The sequence below is a fragment of the Callospermophilus lateralis genome, chromosome 4 (assembly GCF_048772815.1).
Source record: "Callospermophilus lateralis isolate mCalLat2 chromosome 4, mCalLat2.hap1, whole genome shotgun sequence".
NCBI lineage: Eukaryota > Metazoa > Chordata > Mammalia > Rodentia > Sciuridae > Callospermophilus > Callospermophilus lateralis.
This window is the reverse complement of record NC_135308.1, coordinates 65,879,165-65,900,621: the sequence shown is the minus strand read 5'-3', so window position 1 is coordinate 65,900,621 and position 21,457 is coordinate 65,879,165. Positions and strand designations below refer to the sequence as shown.

General features: G+C 33.4%; 1 protein-coding gene across 8 annotated transcripts in view; it reads right to left on the bottom strand.

The window, feature by feature from the left end:
- Positions 1–21,457, bottom strand: part of Erc1 (ELKS/RAB6-interacting/CAST family member 1) — a 532,578-nt gene that overhangs the window by 263,020 nt on the left and 248,101 nt on the right. For all 8 annotated transcript variants that reach the window (XM_076854010.1, XM_076854009.1, XM_076854013.1 and 5 more), the window contains one exon: positions 9,683–9,818. In XM_076854010.1, coding sequence (XP_076710125.1) covers positions 9,683–9,818 — 136 coding nt within the window. The remainder of the gene's footprint in view (positions 1–9,682; positions 9,819–21,457) is intronic.

Genomic DNA, 21,457 nt, shown 5'->3' with positions numbered 1-21,457 from the left:
CATTTTAACATGGTTTCTGTTTTTTATTTTGTTATGGATTTCTCTTTTCATTTACCTATGTTCTGGCAGGATACAAGAGATTATCTGCATTCTTTTTGTACTTACTAAGACTGTGTCTTTCGATCCTAAATTGGTCTATTTTAGAGAAGTTTTCATGTGCAGCTGAGAAGAAAGTGAATTTGTTTTATGATAGATGAAATATTCTATACATAACTATTAGATACATTTGAATAAAATTATTCTTTAGTTCTCAAGGAGAAAGAGGAAAGTGCAAGGCAATAAAACATAAGTATACATACAGGGTTAAAGAACAATGGAGAAGACAAAAGAGTAGAGTTTATTAATAAACAGTAATTTAGGGGTGGAAATTTTATATAGTATAACTGAAAATTCATAGGAAGAAGATTCAGCATAAGAACAAGACTAGAAAATCAATAAACTATGTTCAAAGAAAACAAGCATTATCAGATTATCTAAAGCAGAATAGCTATGCTAGTGAGTATTTTACCTTAAAATGGCGTTAAAACATTTTCAGGTTTGGTCAATGGGAGATTCCAAATGCTAGGTACTAGGGTCTCAAAGTTTGTCTCCCTCATCAAAATTCTTAGAGTGAAATCTAATCACCAATGCAATGGCATTAAGAGGTGATCCCTTTTAAATGTTATTAGGTCATGAAGGCAAAGCCCTCATGGACAGGATCAGAGCCCTTATAAGAGACCTGAGACAGCTACTTTGCCCCTTTTACCATGTGAAAAAACCAAGTTGCCACCTATGACACTGAAAGCAGGCCCTCAAGAGAAATCAAATCTGTTGATGCTTTGATCTTAGACTACCCAGTCTCTACAACTGTAGGCAATAATTTTCTGTTGTTCATAAGCTAGCCACTTTATGATATTTTCTTACAGCAACAGAAACAGACTAAAACATAAAGCTAAGATGTATGTGACTGAGAGTTCCTGATCTCTTTAGATATAATTAACATCAGTAAAAATTTATGGCAGAATATCAAGCCAAGGTTACCAAAATCAGGTATAAGGGGGAATTGACATATAAACCATTAGTATATAACACAAAGTGAGGTAAAATAAACCCTGAAATCAAAGGAGATACAAATTCTAATGGAATTACAACAGAAAGCATGATTAATTCCAACTGTAAGATTTACACAGGCTTCCTAAAGGAGGGAGAAATTAAACCTCAGAAGATGTGTAACGGGCTAGGAGTATACTTTTAGTGATAATTCTGGGGTTACCTCTCTAGCACTGGGGATTGGGAGAGACACACAGATGGGTAAGGGAGCTCTTAAATCCCCAAATCATCATGGGTCAAATCAGTGAAGATTGTACTTCATGCAACTATTTATGCGGGAGGATCCTTTGGTTGGGATTTACCTAATTTCAGCTCTGTGTTCTGCAATTACTATAATTATAATTAATATAACTATACTATAACAATTTTTTAACATACTCAGCACACACACAAAAATATATAATATGCATATATACTGTTAATGGAGAGGAAATACCATTTTTTATTTATCTCCTATCCCCACAGCCCTCAGCACAATGACTACTCTATACAGGCAATTAATACATGTTTAGCAAAGACAACTACAGATATTCTAAAATCTGATTTAATTAAATAAAATAAAATATGGTTTAAGGAAAATTAAACAACTTCAGAACTGAATTTAATTAATACAAAGCTAAATTCTGGGTAAGGGAAACAAAACATATGGCAAAATTATAAGTAAAATATCAACAGAAGAGACACCATAATAGAACAGCATAATAGATAACAGGAAAGGGTCATGACCAAAAAGTGCCTCAATGACTTTATTACTTATGTCTTATATCAGTGATTTTTCAACTAGAATTGTGAAAAGTTTAATTTATCTATGGACCATGCTAGAAAATTTTAGATAACCATTATAAGTATAGTCAAGTTCTAGAAAGCCATGTGCAAAAAAACATTCCTGAGAAGGTATGACAAAGATCCAAGAGACACTGAATTTTGGTGAGCAGATGACCGAAAAACTGGCCAATGCAAGTCGCGGGATCAATATGGGACTATCACCTCCAAGGTCAATAGGCATAATGGAAAGTATCTATCTTATCCAGGGGAGGTCACTATGCTACCTCTGGGTCATTTATTTCTGATACACTGGATCAGACCACTCAACTGTGCTGTCTTCTTTCTCGGTCTCTCAGTAGCATTAACCCAATGTATTTATAGATGTTCACTGACACATAGTGTGGCTAAATCCTGCTAAACCCATTGTAAAGCAAAAATACCATTATGTAGTCAAATGATGGAAGTCAGGGGGATCTTCTGTACTCTCTTCTTTAGAGACAATCTTCTCCTGCCTTCTGTGATGCTGTACTCTTTCTTTTTCTCTCCCACTTCAACTGGCCTCTTCATTTCAGTTGGTTTCTCAGCACCATCTCCTCCTAGTCTATCCCATCTGTAAATGTTGAGGATCCTAAGGCCTCAGCTCTAATCCCATGTTCTTCTGTTAATATTTTATCTATAGATGGTACAATAATACCATCTATACCAATACCAATAATACTGTGGATTTAGATATTATACACACACACACACACACACACATCACTAGGAATTGAACTCAGGGGCATCCAAACCTTGAGCCACATCTCCAGCACTATTTTGTATTTTTATTTAGAGACAAAGTCTCACTCAGATGTTTACTTAGTACCTTGCTTTTGCTGAGGCTGGCTTTGAACTTGTGATCCTCCTGCCTCCACCTCCTGAACAACTGTGGTTATAGGCATGTGCCACCATGCCCAGTTTTAAATATAATTTTGAGCTCATTTGCAAAACTAATTTATTTCAGACTTGTCTAAACTTCAATTTGTGGTACTGGGGATTGAATTCATGCCCTTGTGCATGTGATGCGAGCACTCTACCAACTGAGCTATAGCCCTATAACATTCTTTAAATTCTTCCCATAAATTCTTCCCATAATTTCACAAAAATCTTTTAAATATTCCAAAGGACATTTCAAAGATTAGTAAGAAAAAATATTTTGAGATAAAAGTAATGATGGTTCAAATACCCTACAATTTTGTAATAAAGATATTGTAAAAACAACATATGTATAAAAATGGATTAAAACAAGACTATTAAACCTAGAATTTAGAACTAAATGGAAATTTCTATAACATTTAGCATATAATTAATTAGATGTTTAAAAACAACTTTTTAAAAGAATTTCTATTTACTAAATGTTAGCAGAATATTTTACATCTTTGTCTCATATAATACATTAAAATAAATTCTGCATAATTCAAAAGGATGATTAGTTACAATAAACAAGCATGTACATGCATGTACAAACATTTAAAGAACTAGAAAAACTAATACATTTAACCTTGTTATAAATGGGAGATGAATAACAGAATTGTCTGGAAATATTAAGGTAGGCAAATCATATTTTTTAAAAGTAGTTTACACAATAAAATGTAGCAAATCAGTCTTAAAGTAAAAATAGTGAAAAGGGGAAAGTTATACATCAATTTGCATCAATACAAAACATTGATTCACACTAGGTTCTCAATAGAGATCCTTGTGAGGTAATTAATTTTTGACATAGAAATTTCAGATAATAGGTCAAATAATAAATCATTATATGAGAAAAATGAAGTTTCATTAAAGAAATGAAAAAAATACTACTACTTTATGTGCACATAATGAACACAAATTTAAACAAAACCAAAGTGATCATGGGGAAAATAATGGCTAAACTGTTGGGAGCATTATATATAACCTTTCTGGGTAGGAAATTGGGAAAAACAACATTTCATGTTCTTTGACATAATAATCTTGCTCTGAGGAATACCCTAAGGAAATAACCCAATTCAGTAAAAATTATCTGCACAAATTTGCTCAGTGAAAACTGGAAATAAAAAAAGGTCTGGCAAAAGAGGAACTTGTATAAAGTAGTGAACTTCTAATTCAATTCAATAAGTACAAGCATCATTATAAAAACACACAGTTTGTGGTAATGTGATATAATATTAAGTTTTTAAAAAGAAGCTAAAATATTGTATATATTATCATTACAATGATAATAATTTTAAACTTTAAAATTAAAGCTTAGAAGAAGTTTTGGAAGGATATAAGCAAACTTAAATATTACGTATTGGAGCTGGCGCTGTAGCTCCATGGCAGAGCACTTGCCTAGTACAGGTAAGATACTGGGTTTAATCCTTAGCACCACATAAAAGTAAACAAATAAAATAAATGAATTCTGTACATCTATAACTTCAAAGAATAAAATAAAATAAGCAAATAAAATAAAGGCATGCTACCCATCTACAACTACAAAAAAGAATTAAAAACAAATAAATATTATGTATTAATTTTTTGGTATGTTAATTAAAAGCTAATTTTTAAACAATATAGGCAAAGGTATAAAATAATAAAGAAATTCAGTTTAAAAATGAGACTACAAGGAAAGTATAAATATGCAATATTACTTGGAAAATATAAAAACATTTCTCAAGGAAGAAGAAAAACACAAATAAGAAATACAGCTAGGAAACCAACCCAGGTTGTGGGTATAGCTGAGTGGCAGATCACTTGCCTAGCCTGCATAAGACCAGGAGTGTGTTTCTCATAACAGAACAAAGGGAGGGAAGGAGGAAGGAAGAAGAAACTAAGCCAGAGTCAAGGACTCTAGTTTTCCCCATTTTACTAGGAAAAATTTCAAACACAAACGAAAGTATAATGAGTAGTTAAATGAAACCCATTTCACCGTAACTCAACTGCAATAACTATCAATAATCCCATTAACCAATATGCCCCCACTTATAACTTCAATTAAAAATAATTCCCAGATACCACACTATTTTGTCTATAAACACTTCTCTAGGTACTTCAATAACAAAATAATTATACTTTAAAAAAAAACTTATTGGTATCCTGTTAAGTGCCTGGATCTCTCCTCATAAAATGTTTTTTTTTATGTTATTTAAGTCAGGATCCCAATAAACTCTAAATGATTTGCATGAAATTTATGTTCCCCAATTTTTAAAAAATCTGTAAAAACCATCTTTCTTCTCTTTCTCCCCATTCACATATATTAGTTGAAGAAAATGAGTTATCTGTCATGTAGAATTTTTTATAATCTGATTCAGGCATGGTGGTGCATGCCTATAATCCCAGCAATTCAGGAGGCTCAGGCAAGAGCATCACAAGTTCAAGGCCAGCCTCAGCAACTTAGCAAGGCCTTCTGCATATGAGACTCTGTCTCAAAATCAAAAATAAAAAGAGCTGGGGATGTGGCTCAGGGGTTAAGCACCCTTGGGTTCAATCCCCAGTACCAAAAAAAATTTGTATTATAATCTGAGTTTGGTTCATAGCACTTCCTTGAGTAATTAACATATTTCTTTGCCTATTTTTTTTTCTTAACCTGGCTCAATTAAATTTAGATTTGACTCTTTGGGACATATATGCAAATGCATCATAGTCAGAGGTTTAACATGCTTGATTTTTTTTTCTTTCTATAGGAACTGAAAGATTTATTGATAGGTATCAACTTGCTCCACCCACTATAAAGGTCTCTATTCACATTTCATTCAATAATAATAACTCACTGCTGAGTTGCCTGGATCCATGTTTATTTAGTTAACTGCAAGAAGATAATTTTCTAAATTCTATCATTCCTTCTGCATTCATCAGCTGTAATTCTTCAACACTGAACCTACCATGATCCACTATCTGATTTGTCTAACACAATTTACCCATAAAAGGCAAGTTAATTGCCCGATTCTTTCCCTTTATTTACCTATTTGTTCAGAATAATGAAGTGGTGCTTTAGTAATCTCTAAATTATTTGTACAGTCTCCATACTAAGCTTTTGGATTTAAATATATTTATTTTAATCCACTGTACTCCAGTCCTTTTTATAACTGCCCATACTAGGTAAATAATGGTCCCTCCATTGTTGCTCTTCTGTCCTTATTAAACAAGTTTTTATTAGTACATTGTAATTATATGTAATAGTAGTATTCATTATGACATATTCATATATGCCAATAACTTGCTCCATTTCATTCCCCATTACTTCCCTTTTCCCCTTTCCTCTTCCTTCTCCCTGACCTTCTTCCTTTACTTTAATGGTCTCCCTTCTATTTATTTATTTTTAATTGGTGCACTGTAATTACACATAAAAGTGGGATTCTTTGTGAATATTTATACATGTGCAGAGCTTAATTTGGCTACTTCATTCCCTGGTTCCTTCCCTTTTTCTCCTTTCTCTCCTTCTCCCTCTCCATTTCCCTAGATCTATTGTTTTCCCTTCTATTTTCGTGGTTTCCCCAGGCTTTTAAAAAATTTTTTATTTTTATACTTAAATTTTCTTTTTTATGTGGTGCTGAGGATGGAACCCAGACCTTGCACGTGCTAGGTGAGCACTCTACCGCTGAGCCACAATTACAGCCCTCCCCAGCCTTTTAAAAAATTATTATTTTTTTTCTCTCTAGATTGTGCTTATGAGAGAACATATTCTGTTCTTGACTTTAAGTTTGTGGCTTATTTCAATTAGCATGATGTTCTCCAACCATTCATTTATCAGCAACTTAAATCATTTCATTTCTATTAGGGCTGAGCAGAACTCGTGTGTGTGTGTGTGTGTGTGTGTGTGTGTGTGTGTGTGTACACACACACGTTTATCCATTCATCTGTTCACAGATGCCTTGGCTATTATGAATTGCACTACTATAGACACTGGAATGCATATATCATTAGAGTATATGACTTCAGTTCTTTGGATAAATACCAAGTAGTAGAATTGAGCTGGGTCATATAGTGGTTCTATTCCTGTTCTTTTGAGTAACCTCCATACCAATTTCCACAGTGGATGTACTAATCTGTAGTCTCACCAACAATGTGTAAGTGTTCTTTCTCCCCATATCCTCCAACTCTTTATCAGCAATTATTGTTATTTGTATTCTTGATGACTGCATTCTAATTGGAGTAAAATGAAATCTCAGTTTTGATTTGCATCTCCCTAACCTTCTTACATGACCTCAGTAAATTCCGGAAGCTTAATTCTTCATTATCACAAGATGCTGTACTACAGTAGTTCTCGAAGTTTGATTTGTGTACCAGGAATGTCCTTGAACCAAACTTCGAGAACCAGGAATGTCATCGTCACCTATGAAGTTTCTAGAAATGCAAATTCTTGCAGCTTAAGCAAACTTAATGAATCAGACCTTAAGGTCTGGACCCAGCAATCTAAGCTTGAAAAGGCCTCCAGGTGAATTCAAGGGACATTATAATCTCAAACCCATTGATCTAGAGATCTAGGTTTAGAATATACATGTCCATCTCCAATTCTGGAATCAGCCATTTTCTCCAAGAATCCCTAGCTCTTTTCAGGCATGAACTGTATTTAGAGAATATAGTCTAGGGCTAGGAAAACTCACTACCACTGGACTATTATATGTAATAGCATAATTTAAAAATATACATAAGAGTAGTTAGTAAAAGAACTGAGATCAGATCCTAAGTATCTTAATTGTAGGCCAGTCCTCTTTTCACTTTCTCTGAATGAAATATATCCATTTCCTTAGTAGCTAAAAATATGGCCATCAGTTATCACTGGGACACACCTTGGAAAAGTCAGTCAACCCCTCTATGTTAGTACTCTTTTTATGTAAAATACAAATAATGCAATATATCTTATCTATCTGCTCTTAAAAACAGATTATAAAAGATTACATATAAAAGCACTCATGGTATTATAATAACTGATAGAAACTTAGAATATCCTTGTTTTACAAAGACAGACAATAGAAAACATTAAATCAGCATCAGGGGAACACAAGAAATGATAAGAGGTAAAGAGTGAACTAAAAGACAGGCTTGTCTTATTATAAAATAGGTATTTTCTACGATTTAAAAAAATGTGGTCATAGTTCAAGGAGGGAGGTTAAACTGAAACACTAGAAACAGACTGAATTGTTAACCAATTTCACAAAACATAAAGATACCAATTCAGACTTGTGAGCAATGAAATAATTTCCTGTAAACATGCTACTGAAATTGTTAGGGGATAAAAAACCTTCCTCAACACACAAAATATTCTAAAGTAATTTAAAAAGCAAACATGTTATTTTTAAAAATGCAAGCAATAACAGAACAACTTTTAACACAAATTAAGACAAATTTAAATTTAAGACAAATTAAATATATGGTCTCAAAATGTGGATAAATTAAGCACAAAATTCATGAGAGAAAAAGCTACCATTGGGGGAAAAAAGTGAGGAGATTTGAATTACATTAACAAATGAAAATTCAAGATGTGAAAAAAACACTTGACATCACTAGTAATCAGAGAAATATAGATTTCACAAAAATAAATTCTTTTACATTCATCAGATTTGTATTTTTTTTAAATGAGGAAGTGAAGGAGGAAGAGAAAAATGCTAATATTAACCAGTGTTAATATTAACAGTTGAAAGGGTGAGGAAAAATTGATGATGCTTCTTTTCAAAAGTTGGTGCGTTTGAAGTAATTTATCCTTCTGTAAGAAGGATATCAGTAAAAGTTATATAAAAGAGAAACCAAAAAAATAAAAATAAAAAATTCGAGTTTCCAAGTTTAGAATGCACTTGTTGCAAAGCCTAAAATCAGTTTCTAGAAAATAACTTCTCCACATCTCTCTAGTCAAAATTGTGTGACTGTGCAATTATGGTATACATACTATATTATATCCAAAGAGAAGCTATAAAGAAAGAAAAGCAATATCACAGCAGTTTAGCTGTCATACCAGGAGTTTTAGAGGATTCCAGCATGTTTATGGGATTCCCTAAAACCTAAACCTTCATTCTAAGGTATTACTGCCAAGAAAAAGAGGACAGGCTGCAGATGAGAAGTCCCAGATAAAAATCACAGCCAAGTCACTTAGAACATTGTGTTTACTTAGGTGAGTAATTCAATGTCTTTGTTTTCCTATTTGCAAAATGTGGACAATACCACTGTATTACTGTGAAGGTTAGAGAAATGTATAACCAGGGCCTATTTTAAATACTGGGAACCTAACTGGCACTTACATGGTAGCTGCTACTATTGTTATTTGTTCTGGTTTAATATCATCACTCCATCAAAGAAGAAAAAAATATGTCCTCTATGACTATGAAATGTACTCTCTAAATTGAATATGTTTTTTAAAAGGAAGGAAGGAAGGAAGGAAGGAAGGAAGGAAGGGAGGGAGGGAGGGAGGGAGGGAGGGGAAATGGAGGAAAGAAATATGGAAAGAAAAGAAAAAGGGAAATGGAAAAAAGGAAGAAAGCCACAAACTAAGATCAACAATGGTCTTTAATGAACAGAAATGGCAAACAGTTACACTAACAACCCTATAGCTTAATATAACCCACTCATTAAACTTACATTGAACTTACCAATTAAGTATGATCAACTTGAAGCAAGATGAACTTTCTCCTATGCTGAGGTGTCCTCACAAAACTGTGGAATAAAACTTGCCTTTTCTATTTAAAGCCATTCCTTTATTGCTAAAAAGTTGATCTGACAGGAAGGCAGCAAGCAGGGTTAGAAAGAGAAAAAAGAGGAGGATAAAGATGAAGAGAAAAACAACATGCAATTAAGGATCAAATCTCTTCACCCAATCCTCTCAGACTCCGTGTACTCTGACCTGCAGCTGCTGGGAGCTGTCGTTGAGATTGTCTTCCCTCCGCCGGGCCTCCTCTAACATCTGTGCGCTCTTCTTTTTCTCCACCTGTTCCTTGTGCTTCAGATTTGCTACCTTCTTATTCTGGTCTTTCACTTGCCTATTGATAGAGAGAGAAAAATCAAGCTTTTTCATATATGTGCACAGAAAGAATATGCTATGTACAAATTTACACCAACAAAATCCAACAAAACTTCTTGGTGCAAGATTTTTTTCAACAATTGTTTTTTTTCTTCATATATATGTGTGTGTGTATACACACACACACAAACACACACATATATATATATTTAGTTGCAGATGAACACAATACCTTTATTTATCTTTATGTGATGCTAAGGCTCGAACCCAGTGCCTCACGTGCTCTAGGCAAGCACTCTACCACTGAGACTCAGCCACAGGCTGGATTTTTTTCAACAATTTCAAATTTTTCCCTATCAAAGATAATACACTGTATACAATGATGTTCCAGTTTTACTCTAAGGAGAATATATTTCAGCACATACTTTATCAAGCATGACAAAATTATAAAACAAAAGAAAAGCATGAGAGGATCTGATATGATAGACAAATCAAGTCAACCATTTGTTGAAAATAATGGAAGCAGTCTCCTTACATTGTCACACAGATATATTATTATGACTCATTAACAAAGGTTTTGAACTATAACATGAATTTTACCATTATTAAATCAATATTTCAAGCATTCAAAATGGTATATATAATATAGATGTATCTGAAAATAATGGCATCAAGATCTAAGAACTCAGCTTAAGAATTAGAACATTCTAAGGCTAGGACTATATAGCTCAGGGGCAGAGCACTTGCCTAGCATGTGTGAGGCACTGGGTACAATCCTTAGCATCACATAAAAATTAAACAAATAAAGGCATGCTACAATTATAAAAAAATTTTTTTTAAAGAATATTCTATCTACTTCTGAAGCTTCCATTGTACCACTCTCATATTCCAAAGACTATTATTACTCTATCCTCCACTGGTAAGAGTAATCTCTATGTTAAATTCTGGGTTTAAAATCTCCTTGCTTTTTATTAAAGTTTTGCTACATATACATGGACCCTTCATTTATAGTTTGCCAATTTTTGAGTTTCATAAAATTTACCAATAAATTATTTTTTCCTTTCAGTTTGCGTTTTGAGAGTGATACTTAGTTTTCTTAATCCCCTCAATTTTTTTTTGCAGTATAAAACAATGTATATGATAACTGTCTTAGCCCATTCCCAAGGTGATGGATAACTGGGTTGTTTCCATTTCTTGCTATTATAAACAATGCTGCTAGATACAATCTAATAGAACTATGCAAGTTTCTCTAGGATTTAGGTCTAAAATCTCAACTGCTTAGTCCATACAGTAGGTACAACTTACATTCGTTTCAAGGTTTTATTAATTTATACTCTCACTAGTAGGTCATAACAATGCTTGTTATATTTCTCCATACCCACTGACATTTGATATCATTAGACTCTGTAATTTTTCCTAATCTGATAAAAAATCGAGTCTCAATATGGTTTTAAAATGCATGCTCCTGACTACTGAAGCTAAAAATATTCTCATATGGTATTTGGCCATTCCTGTTTCCACTTCTGTGAACTTATATCTTTTGTCCATTGTTTAATTAAGACAACTTTTCTTTAATAACATACGATTACTTTATATATACACTAATAATTTTTTAACTGTCACATGTTATGGACTATGTTCTTCCAAACTATGAATTATTTTTTTGATTGCTTTATGTTATCATTGCATTTACAGAATCTAAAAATTTTAATTGCTTCAAACATACCAATCTTCTTCTTTATAGAGTACAATTGTATGACAATCTTGCCCATTCCAAATTCATAAAACTATTCCCCTAAAGATGTTACAACCTTGGTCTTTCACACAGAAGTCATTAACCCACCTGAAATTGAAGTTGAGTGGGCATGAAGTAAAGATATAATTTCATTTTTCTGAGTATAGTGAAAGAATAAAATTTCATTTTTGTATGTATTAATAATGATTTGACCCAGCAATACTTCAAGCATTGTCACCTCTGTCATATGTAAAGTTTTTATATACATGTGTGCCCATTTCGGGCTTTCCACTCTGATATGCTTGTATGTTTCTGAGCCAACTTTATGCAACTGTAAGTACTACAGCTTTATAAAAAGTCTCAATAAATAGCAAAGCAAGACTCCCTGATTTTTCCTCTTTTTCAGAACTATTCAGTGCATTAATCCTCTGGTAGGTATTAGCTGAGTGGTAACTCTAAGCTAACAGCATGTGGATGGAGGAGGTGGGTCACTCTGGAGGCATGCCTCTGGGGGATATATTTTGTGTCTCTGTGTCTCTGTCTCTGTCTCTCTCTCTCTCTAGCTCATAAACTTTTCTTCCTCCAATTGTTCTTGTCAGGTCTTTTGGTCATGGCAGCAAAAAAGCTGACTAAACAAACACTGTGAAAAATCATATGTCAACAAGTTGGAAAATGCAAAAGAAATGGATAAAGCCTACCAAGACTGAATCAAGAAGAAATAGAAATAGATGTAAGAATCAATAATGAATACAGAAAAAGAAGCAGTAATTTAAAAAATTCTCAAGGGAAAAAAGCTCAGAACTGGAAGATTTCACACATGAACTCTACCAAACATTAAAGTAGAATAAATATTAAAAACAAAAAAAGTAGTATAAATAACCAATCCTTCTCAAATTCTTTGAAAAAACTGAAGAGGAAAAACATTTCCAAACTTATTTTAAGAGGCTAGCATTGCCTCCATACCAAAGTCAAATAAGAGCAGAAGAAAAGAAAATCAAAGCCCAATATATCCTGGTAAACACAGATGAAAATCCAACAAAATACTAGCAAACCTAATTCATTAGAATTTTAAAAGGATCATTCACCATGAACAAGTGGGACTTAACTCTGGTAGGCAAGGATGATTCGTCATACACAATCAATAAACAGGATATACTACATGAACAGAATGAAAGGTAAAAATTACATGATCCTCTGAAAAGACTGAGAAAAAAAGCATTTGATAAAGCTAAACATTCTTTCATGATAAAAACTCTCAATAGATGGGCACAGTGGGACATGTCTATGATCCCAGCAACTCAGGAGGCTGAGGCAAGAGAATCATGAGTTCAAAGCCAGTCTCAGCAACTTAGTGAGAAGCTAAGAAACAGAGAGACCCACTTGCTAAGTAAAAAATAACAAGGAGGGCTGGGGCTGGGGCACAATGGTAGAGTGCTTGCCTCAAACATGTGATGCTCTGGGTTTGATCCTCAGCACCAAATAAAAAATAAATGAATAAGTAAAGATATTGTGTCCTTCTATAACTATAAATAAATAAATAAATAGATAAATAAATAAATAGGATTGGGGATAGTTGTTGTTAAACACCCCGGGGTTTAAGCCCCAGTAACAAAATAATAAAAAATAAATAAAAATTCTCAAATAAGGCATAGAAGTAATACACTTCAGTAAAATAAAGTCCATATATGATGAACCTATAGCTGACATCATACCCAAAGATGAAAAGCTGATACCTTTCCTCTAAAATCAAGAACAAGAAAAGAGAGGCCAAAGCTGGGGATGGAGGTGCGCATCTGTAATTATAGCAATTTAAGAGGCTGAGGCAGGAGGATCACAACTTAGATATCAACCTCGGCAATTAAAAGAGACCATCTCAAATTAAAATTTTTTTAAAAAGAACTGAGGATGTAACAGTGGTAAGCCCCCTGAGGTTCAACTCCTAGTTCAAAAATAAAAAAGAAAAGCAAAACGTGTCCACTTTTACCACTTCTACTTAATCAGTACTGCAAGTTCTCACGAATTGGGTGAAAAAAAAAAAAAAAAAGAAATAAAAGGCATCCAAATTGGAAAACTTAGAAATTAAAGTGTATCAGTTTGCAGATGACAAAATCTTATATGTTCAAAACCCTGAAGACTCCATAAAATTATCAAAACTAATAAACAAATTCAATAAAGTTACAGAACATGAAATCAACATAAAAAATAAATTACATTTCTATATAGTACACAATGATCTATCCAAAATAGACATGAACAATCTCATTTATAATAGCATCAAAGAGAGAAAAATACTTAGGAATAAATTTAACCAAAGAAGTGAAAGTCTGCATACTGAAATCTATAAGACATTGATGAAAGAAATTTTTCAAGATACAAATAGAAAGATAGTCTAAATTCACGGGTTGGAAGACTTAACTTTGGGTGGTATAGAAATTTAACAATATTATCTATAGACTCAATACAATTCCTATCAAAATTCTAATGGCATTTCTCACAGAAACAGGAATACAAACAAACAAAACCAACACTAAAGTTTATACAGAACCACAAAAGACCCTGAACAGCCAAAGCAGTCTTAAGAACAAAGCTAGAACCATCACATTTTCTGGTTTTCCCAACTATATTACAAATCTATAGTAATTAAAACACTGAAATACTGGCATAAAAACAGACACCATACACCACAGAACAGAATAGAGAGCACAGAAGTAAATCCATACATTTACAGTAACTTAATTTTTGACAAAGATGCCAAGAGGAACACATATGAGAGGATAGTCTCTTCAATAAATGGTTCAGGGAAAACTGAATACCTACATATAGAAGAATACCTACATATGAAACTGAACCTTTATCTCACAGTACAAACAAAAATCAACTCAAAATGGATTAAAGCATTTTTAAAACTAAGATCTGAAACTTCATAAAGAAAACACAGTGGAAGAAAGCTTCTTGATAATGGTTTGGGCAATGATTTTTTTTTTTTTCCTTATATGACACCAAAAGCACAGAGAACAAAGCCAAAATCAGACAAATGGGATTATATCAAACTAAAAAATTTCTACATGGCAAGCAAACAATAGAGTGAAGAGACAGCCCATATAGATTAGGAAAACATAATTGCAAACCATACATCTGGTAAGGAGTTAATAAGGGACTCAATAGCAAAACAAAAAACAAAACAAAACAAAAAACCCTCAATTTAAAATGGACAAAGGATGCTGAGTGCAATGGTGCACATCTGTAGCCCCAGTCACTTGGGAAGCTGAGGTGGGAAGATGGCTTGAGCTAAGGAATTCAAGACCAGCCTGGGCAACACAAGATCCCATCAGCTCCCATCTGTTGGAATAGCTGTGATCAAAGACAAAAGATAACAAGTATTGGTGAGGTTATGGAGAAGAGAGAATCCTGGTACAGTGTTGATGGGAATTGGTACAGCCATTAGCGAAAACCACATGAAAGTTCCTGAAAAACTATAAACAGAACTATGATATAATCCAGCAATCCCACTTCTGATATTTATTTGAAAGAACTAAAATGAGGACCTCAAGAGAGACATTTCTACTCCCATGTTTACAGCAATTTTATTCACCACAGTAAAGATCTGGAAACAACCTAGGTGTCATAAGAATGGATTAGGAAAATGTCCAATATACATATATAAGCAATGGAATATTATTTAGAGAAAGAAATCCTACCATTTATGAAAACACGGATAAACCTGCAGCACAGTATAAAATAACCCAGACGCAGAAGGACAAGTACTCTATGATCTCGCTTATATGTAGAATCTAAAAGAATTAAACTCATAGAAGGAGAGTAAAATGTGGTTGTCAGGGCCTGGGGAAGAGGAAAGATGTTGGTCAATGGGCACAAATTTTCAGTTACAAAAGTTTTGGGGATCAAATATACAATGTGGTACAACTAATAATATACTATACTTGAAAAAGTCAGGAAAGCTTAAATGTCATAAACACACAGAAAACAGTAGCTATGAAGCAATGTGTGATTTTAGCTTGACTGTGGTAATCTCTAACAGTGTATAGGCATATCAAAAGTTCACAGTGTACATCTTAACTATACACTAATCTTATTTGTCAACTATACCTCAATAAAGCTTGGTAAAATATTCAAGAGGGAATGGTGAATTAATGACATTAATTGTAATTCATTCTCTGATGAGAATGAATCAAAAGGTCCTATATAAGAATTCCACTTTTGGTCATCTGGAATATTTATATGATTTCAGTCACAGATAATACAAGAAACTCAGACACCATTAGAACAAAATTTTTTAAGTAATATTTTATTTGCTTTCTCCTCACTCCATAATTTTCTGTGTTAATGTTTCTAATGTGCTAATAACCTCATATCAATTATATTAACTAATGAAATAAATAGTTTGAAATCTTTGCACTAGAAAAGATGAAGATATAAAGCAAAAGTTTGCTTTCATCAAACAAATTGCTTTTCCCCCAAATTAAGTTTCTCATAATGATCACTTACTGCATACAAAGGTTTGTTCTCTGTTTTAAGAGAGAAAAATATTTGAAATGGTGCATAAATTCCTTTTGCTTTGCATCTGTGAATTATTCCAGATGGTGCTGGCAATCCCTATTGCCTGTTGCACTAGGCTGGTCATTTGGGACATTATGACACACAGGATAAGGAACCCAATTAAAATCACTTTACTATTTTCTGGTTACAAGTCAGATATTATGGGCTAAGCTTCTGATCCAAAGTCAATTTTATTTCTCAGCACTCTTAATTAGAATTATATCTGAAAGTAAATAATTTTTTAATCCTAAATTTATCCCCTCCCAAGTCACAGAAATAGGTCATTGTATTTTTTAGTTATGTTTCAGAACAACTGAAGAAATTCATTGCTCTCATTCTACTCCACCTCTACACTCTCTATTTGTGTGTTATGTTTTTTTTAAAAAAATTTTTAGCTGGGAATGGTGGCGCATGACTATAATCCCAGCAACTCGGGAGGCTTAGACTGGAGAATAGCAGGTTCAAGGCCTGTCTTGACAACTTAGTAAGGCCCTCAGCAACACAGTGAGACCCTGTCTCAAAAAAATAAAAAGGGATGGGAATGTGATGCAGTAGGATACCCCATTGCCACCTCTGGTTAAATCCACAGTACCAAAATAAAATAAAATGATATTTATTTTGACCTTCGAAATATTTGGCATACAATTCTCGTGACTACTTCCACTGATTCAAAAAGGGACATGATCCCAAATATAAGTGGGCGTGCATGTATTAAAGAAAATTAAAAAGGAAAAAAATTTAGTATATTTTCTTGTTTGGATTTTCTATAGTGTCTATATTTTCTATAACAGACAAAACATTTTTTAAACTTTTGTAGTTTTTAAAAAAAATTTTTTTAGTTGTAGATAGAAACACTATCTTTATTTATTTATGTTTACGTGGTGCTGAGGATTGAACCCAGTGCCTCACAAGTACAAGGCAAGCACTCTACCTCTGAGCTACAGCTCCAGCCCTTAAAGTTATTCTTGAATAAGATACAGTTGCATCTCAAAACAGAGTATTTGCCCATATCAGACTACACAGAATGTAATACAGTATGACATATTTGTGGTCCCCTTATTATTATTTTGGTCTTGACCTCTCCTAATACCCTTCTTTTTATATTTTCATTCTCCCTGCTTTATCTTAGTTTTGCAGATATTTTATGTTTTTGTTCTATAGACAAAAGAATAACCATCAAGATAAAATAATTTTATCTAGTCAGATAACCAAGAATATTATAGAAAATTGTATAAGAATTGAATTAATCCATCTCCCATTGTCTTTTACCTATCTCACCTTGTCCTGTGAAATTGTTCCTTGTGGTATATAGGTGCTCATTAAGTCCAGCAAATGTACAAAAGGAAATCAAGCATATCCTCTATACTGATTAATCTACTCAAAATAGAACTCCAAGGAATATAGTCTGTTTAAAGTTTGAAAACAATATAAGCCCGGAAAAATAAATATCTTCCTTACAACTTAAACACCTAGGAAATTAACAAAAAAAAAATTGTTTTCCTTCTTCAAAGCTTACTAAGTTTTGAATTCTACTAAGAAATTATCATTTGTCAGAGACTGCATTCCTGCTGGCTTTTTTTTGCTTTGCCCAACAAAGATATATAATTGTGGTGTAATTATGCACCACGACAATCTCCCACACATATTTAAGAAAAAGGTAGAATGCTGCTATTATTGAGTTTAAGGAAATACTAACAATCCAATTTGACACAGATACTTACCTTCACTGGAGAACAGAAACTTAAGCTATACAAAGGACTAAAAAATACACTAATTAGAAGTAAAATGATACTGCTAGAGTATCATATTATATATCAACATCAATATTATATATAAAACATTACCTATGGAAAGAAAGCAACACACACTCCCCTGTTCACTTTATTTTCCTAATTTTACTCATTCAGTTAATATAAAAGTTAAGATACAAAATTTCGTAATACCACGTAAATATCTAAACTTGGCTTAAAAATAAGAATTTCTTATTCCTGCAAAAAATGCATTAAAAAACTAAAATGATACTTTCATATGTTCTGTGTCTAATTAAAATGTTTCTGATATTTCAAGGTCAATTTAAATAATAATTTTATTTTTACAAAACTGTTTACTTATAAAGAGAATATTTCTTTATAGAAAATAAGTTATAATAAAAAATAGATACCAATACAGAATATAAAAATCATTACTAATGTCATATTTAGACATTTTAACTTATACAATAATATTTTAAATTATCAAGTTAAAATTTTAATTAGCAAAGGAACTGCATGATAATAAATTTCATCTTACTTTTATTTCACTTATTTCTATGTTTGTTCTCAGTACCACACTGATGTCCTTGAGAGAAATGACTTTACTTTCACATTTCCACAGATTGAAGACAAGACCTGTCTTGTCTTATAGCAGTTAGTCAATGTTTACTGAAATGTTTTAGAAGAAACTATTTTTTAAATATTGATTCTCAGAATCACTTTATTACCATTTATGTAACAAATATTTAATGTGTACCAGGTACTGTCTTTGTGGACATGACAGTGAACGACAGAGACAAAAATCTCACCGCTCACTAAGTTTACTATAAAGACAAAGAACATAAGTAAAATATATAGTAGGTAAGATGCAGATAAATCCAATGGAAAAAAAATGAAAGAGGAAGGAATACATGGAGTTTAGGAATTAAAGTGTTCAGAAAAGACCACTCTATGGAGGTAACCCTGAAGCAAATCTGTGAAGGAATGGAGGAATAAGCCACCATATTCACACACTGGGGTAAGAGTATTACACATGAAGGAAGAGCAAAGGCAAAGATTCTGAGGTCAGAGTGGGCCTGATCTGATGAAGAACAGAAAGGAGGACTTTCTGTGACTGACTAGATTGAGAAGCAATCTGCTGTTAGATGAGATTAGACAGACAACAGTAGGCCAGATCCTCCAGCAAGGGGAAGCCAACCCTTTTTGTAAAAGGCCAGACAGTAAGTATTTTATAATTTATGGACTATTACAATCTGTTTCACAACTTCTTATTTTTGTTGTTCTTTTTTTCAAAAATAAAAAAGAAAGTAAAACCCATTCTTAGTCTGCAAGCTATACAAAAATGGGTCCCAAAGGAGGCTGTGGTTTTGCTACTCTCTGCTAAAGAGTTTTGTAGGTCACTGCAAAACCTCTTGCATTGGAAAGGGATTCCTTGATATCACAAAATACAAAGGAATGCTCTTAAAAACTAAGAAAAATGAGAGTAACCTAATAAACATTCAAGTTTTTATTCAACTAAGGTAAAGCACCATATTTGTCTGAGAGAAAACCAGTATGCACTCTCAACTTATTTGACAAAATTTTCCCAAAAATTCCAGTTGGCCTTCCTTTATTCACAGCAATATTTACTGAGAAGGAAAAGAAAATAATACAACATCTCATGCTTACCAAAAACTTTTGAAAGGAGAAAACAGATAATATACACTATTAAGCAAACAATATCACAGCACAGTGACACATTCAATGAAAAAAATAAAACAAAACTAGCAATGTAATGGAAACACTGTTAGCTAAAACAGTCTAGGAAGACAATGCTGAGGAACCACCAGGGAGTGAGCCATGCAGAGATCTGGGACAAGAGGAAGCAAGAATCACAAATGCACAGGCTTTGAAACAGAAAGATCTGGTTAGGAAGGGAGGGACAAAGGTGAGAAGACAGGCAAGCAATGTGGAGGAATGTAATGAACAGAAGTAGTAGTGCAGAGACGGCAAGAAGCCAGATGTTGCAGTCTTTTAAGTTATGTTAAGAAGTCTGAATTTTATTCTAAATATAATATGAGAACACAGCAAGGTTTTAAGCATTGAGTGACAACATCTACTTTTAAGTTTTAAGAGCTCAGTCTAAGTGCCATGAATATGAGACTAACTGAGGAGCAAGATGTTAAAGCAAAGACACCAGTCAGTATCTGCAGAAGTATGAGCAAGAGGCAATAGTTCACCAAAAGGAGTACAATGCAGTGACTGAATTCCAGATATATTTTTCAGTGTGATTGGACTTACTAACAGAGTTAATATGGGAAGCAGAAGGAGAAAAATATCAATGATTACTTTGTGGGTTAATGCCTAATACAACTGGTGATAGCTGGGGAAAACTGGAAAACAGTTTTTTGTTGTTGTCGTTGTTTGTTTTTTTGGTACCAGGGATTGAATCAGGGGCACTCAACCACTGAGTCACATCCCCAGCTTTATTTTGTATTTAGAGATAGAGTCTCACTGAGTTGCTTGGCACCTTGCTATTGCTGAGGCTGGCTTTGAACTCGTGATCCTCTTGTCTCAGCCTCCCCAGCTGCTGGGATACAGGTGTGAGCCACCACACTCAGCTATGGAGAACAGGTTTTGAGAAGGGTAGGAAAGGTCAAGAGATATGCTTTGGGTAAAGCTAAGTTAGCTCTTGAACTAAAGAAATTCTGTAGATAATTAGTATTTTATTTTAGAAAGCCTCACTATACATATTAGTTTGGGAGCTATTGAAAAATGATTGATACTGAAAGTTATAAGACTAGAAGCCATCTTTCAAGAAGGTATATATAAAAAAGAAAATAGAGCTGAGAATGAAGCCCTTCAGGGTCTAGAATATGACAGAACCAAAAATGAGAATAGCAAAGGAATGACAAGTAAAAGAGCAGTAAAATAAGGAGAATCTGTGTCAGAAATGCTACAAGAAACTAGTGTTTTAAGGAAGGGAATATGTAGAATGATGCTGAAAAGTAAAGTAAGATGGTGGGCAGAAAGGAACTTTTTGATCTGGCAACGTGACCCTGGTAAGAGCAGTTTCAGAAGACTGATAAAAATATAGGGCTGTTTGGACAAATTTGAAAAAAGGTGAGGAAATGCAGAACACAATTATAATCAGTTTTTCTTTTTAAACAAATTCTGCTGAGGGGGAAAAGAGAAATGGGCTGACAACTAGAAGGGGACATCGTGTCAAGGGAAAGATTTTTTTAAAAAAGGAAGGTGAGTCTTTAAGACATGTTAGTATGCTTTGCTATAATGAACAGGAGACAGCAGAAATTTCAACATAAAAGAAAGAGAACAATTTCTCATTTAGGAAGAGGCAGCTCTTTAGATTGGGGAACTGAGAGATTTAAGACAAAAAGTGGCACAGAGTTTTACTCAGGAACAGTGACACTATTGCAAAGTACACAGGTACAGATGAAAAAAGACTAGTAGATTTAATGGTGGAAGATGCAGTGGATAACATCCAATAATGTGAATTTTCTCAAGGTAATGTGAAATGAAGTCAGCAACTTTGAGTAGGAGGGGAGGATTCTGCAGATTTGACAAGAGGAAAGAGTTGATAGAGTCACCTCTGAAAATGGAAAATTTAATAGGCAT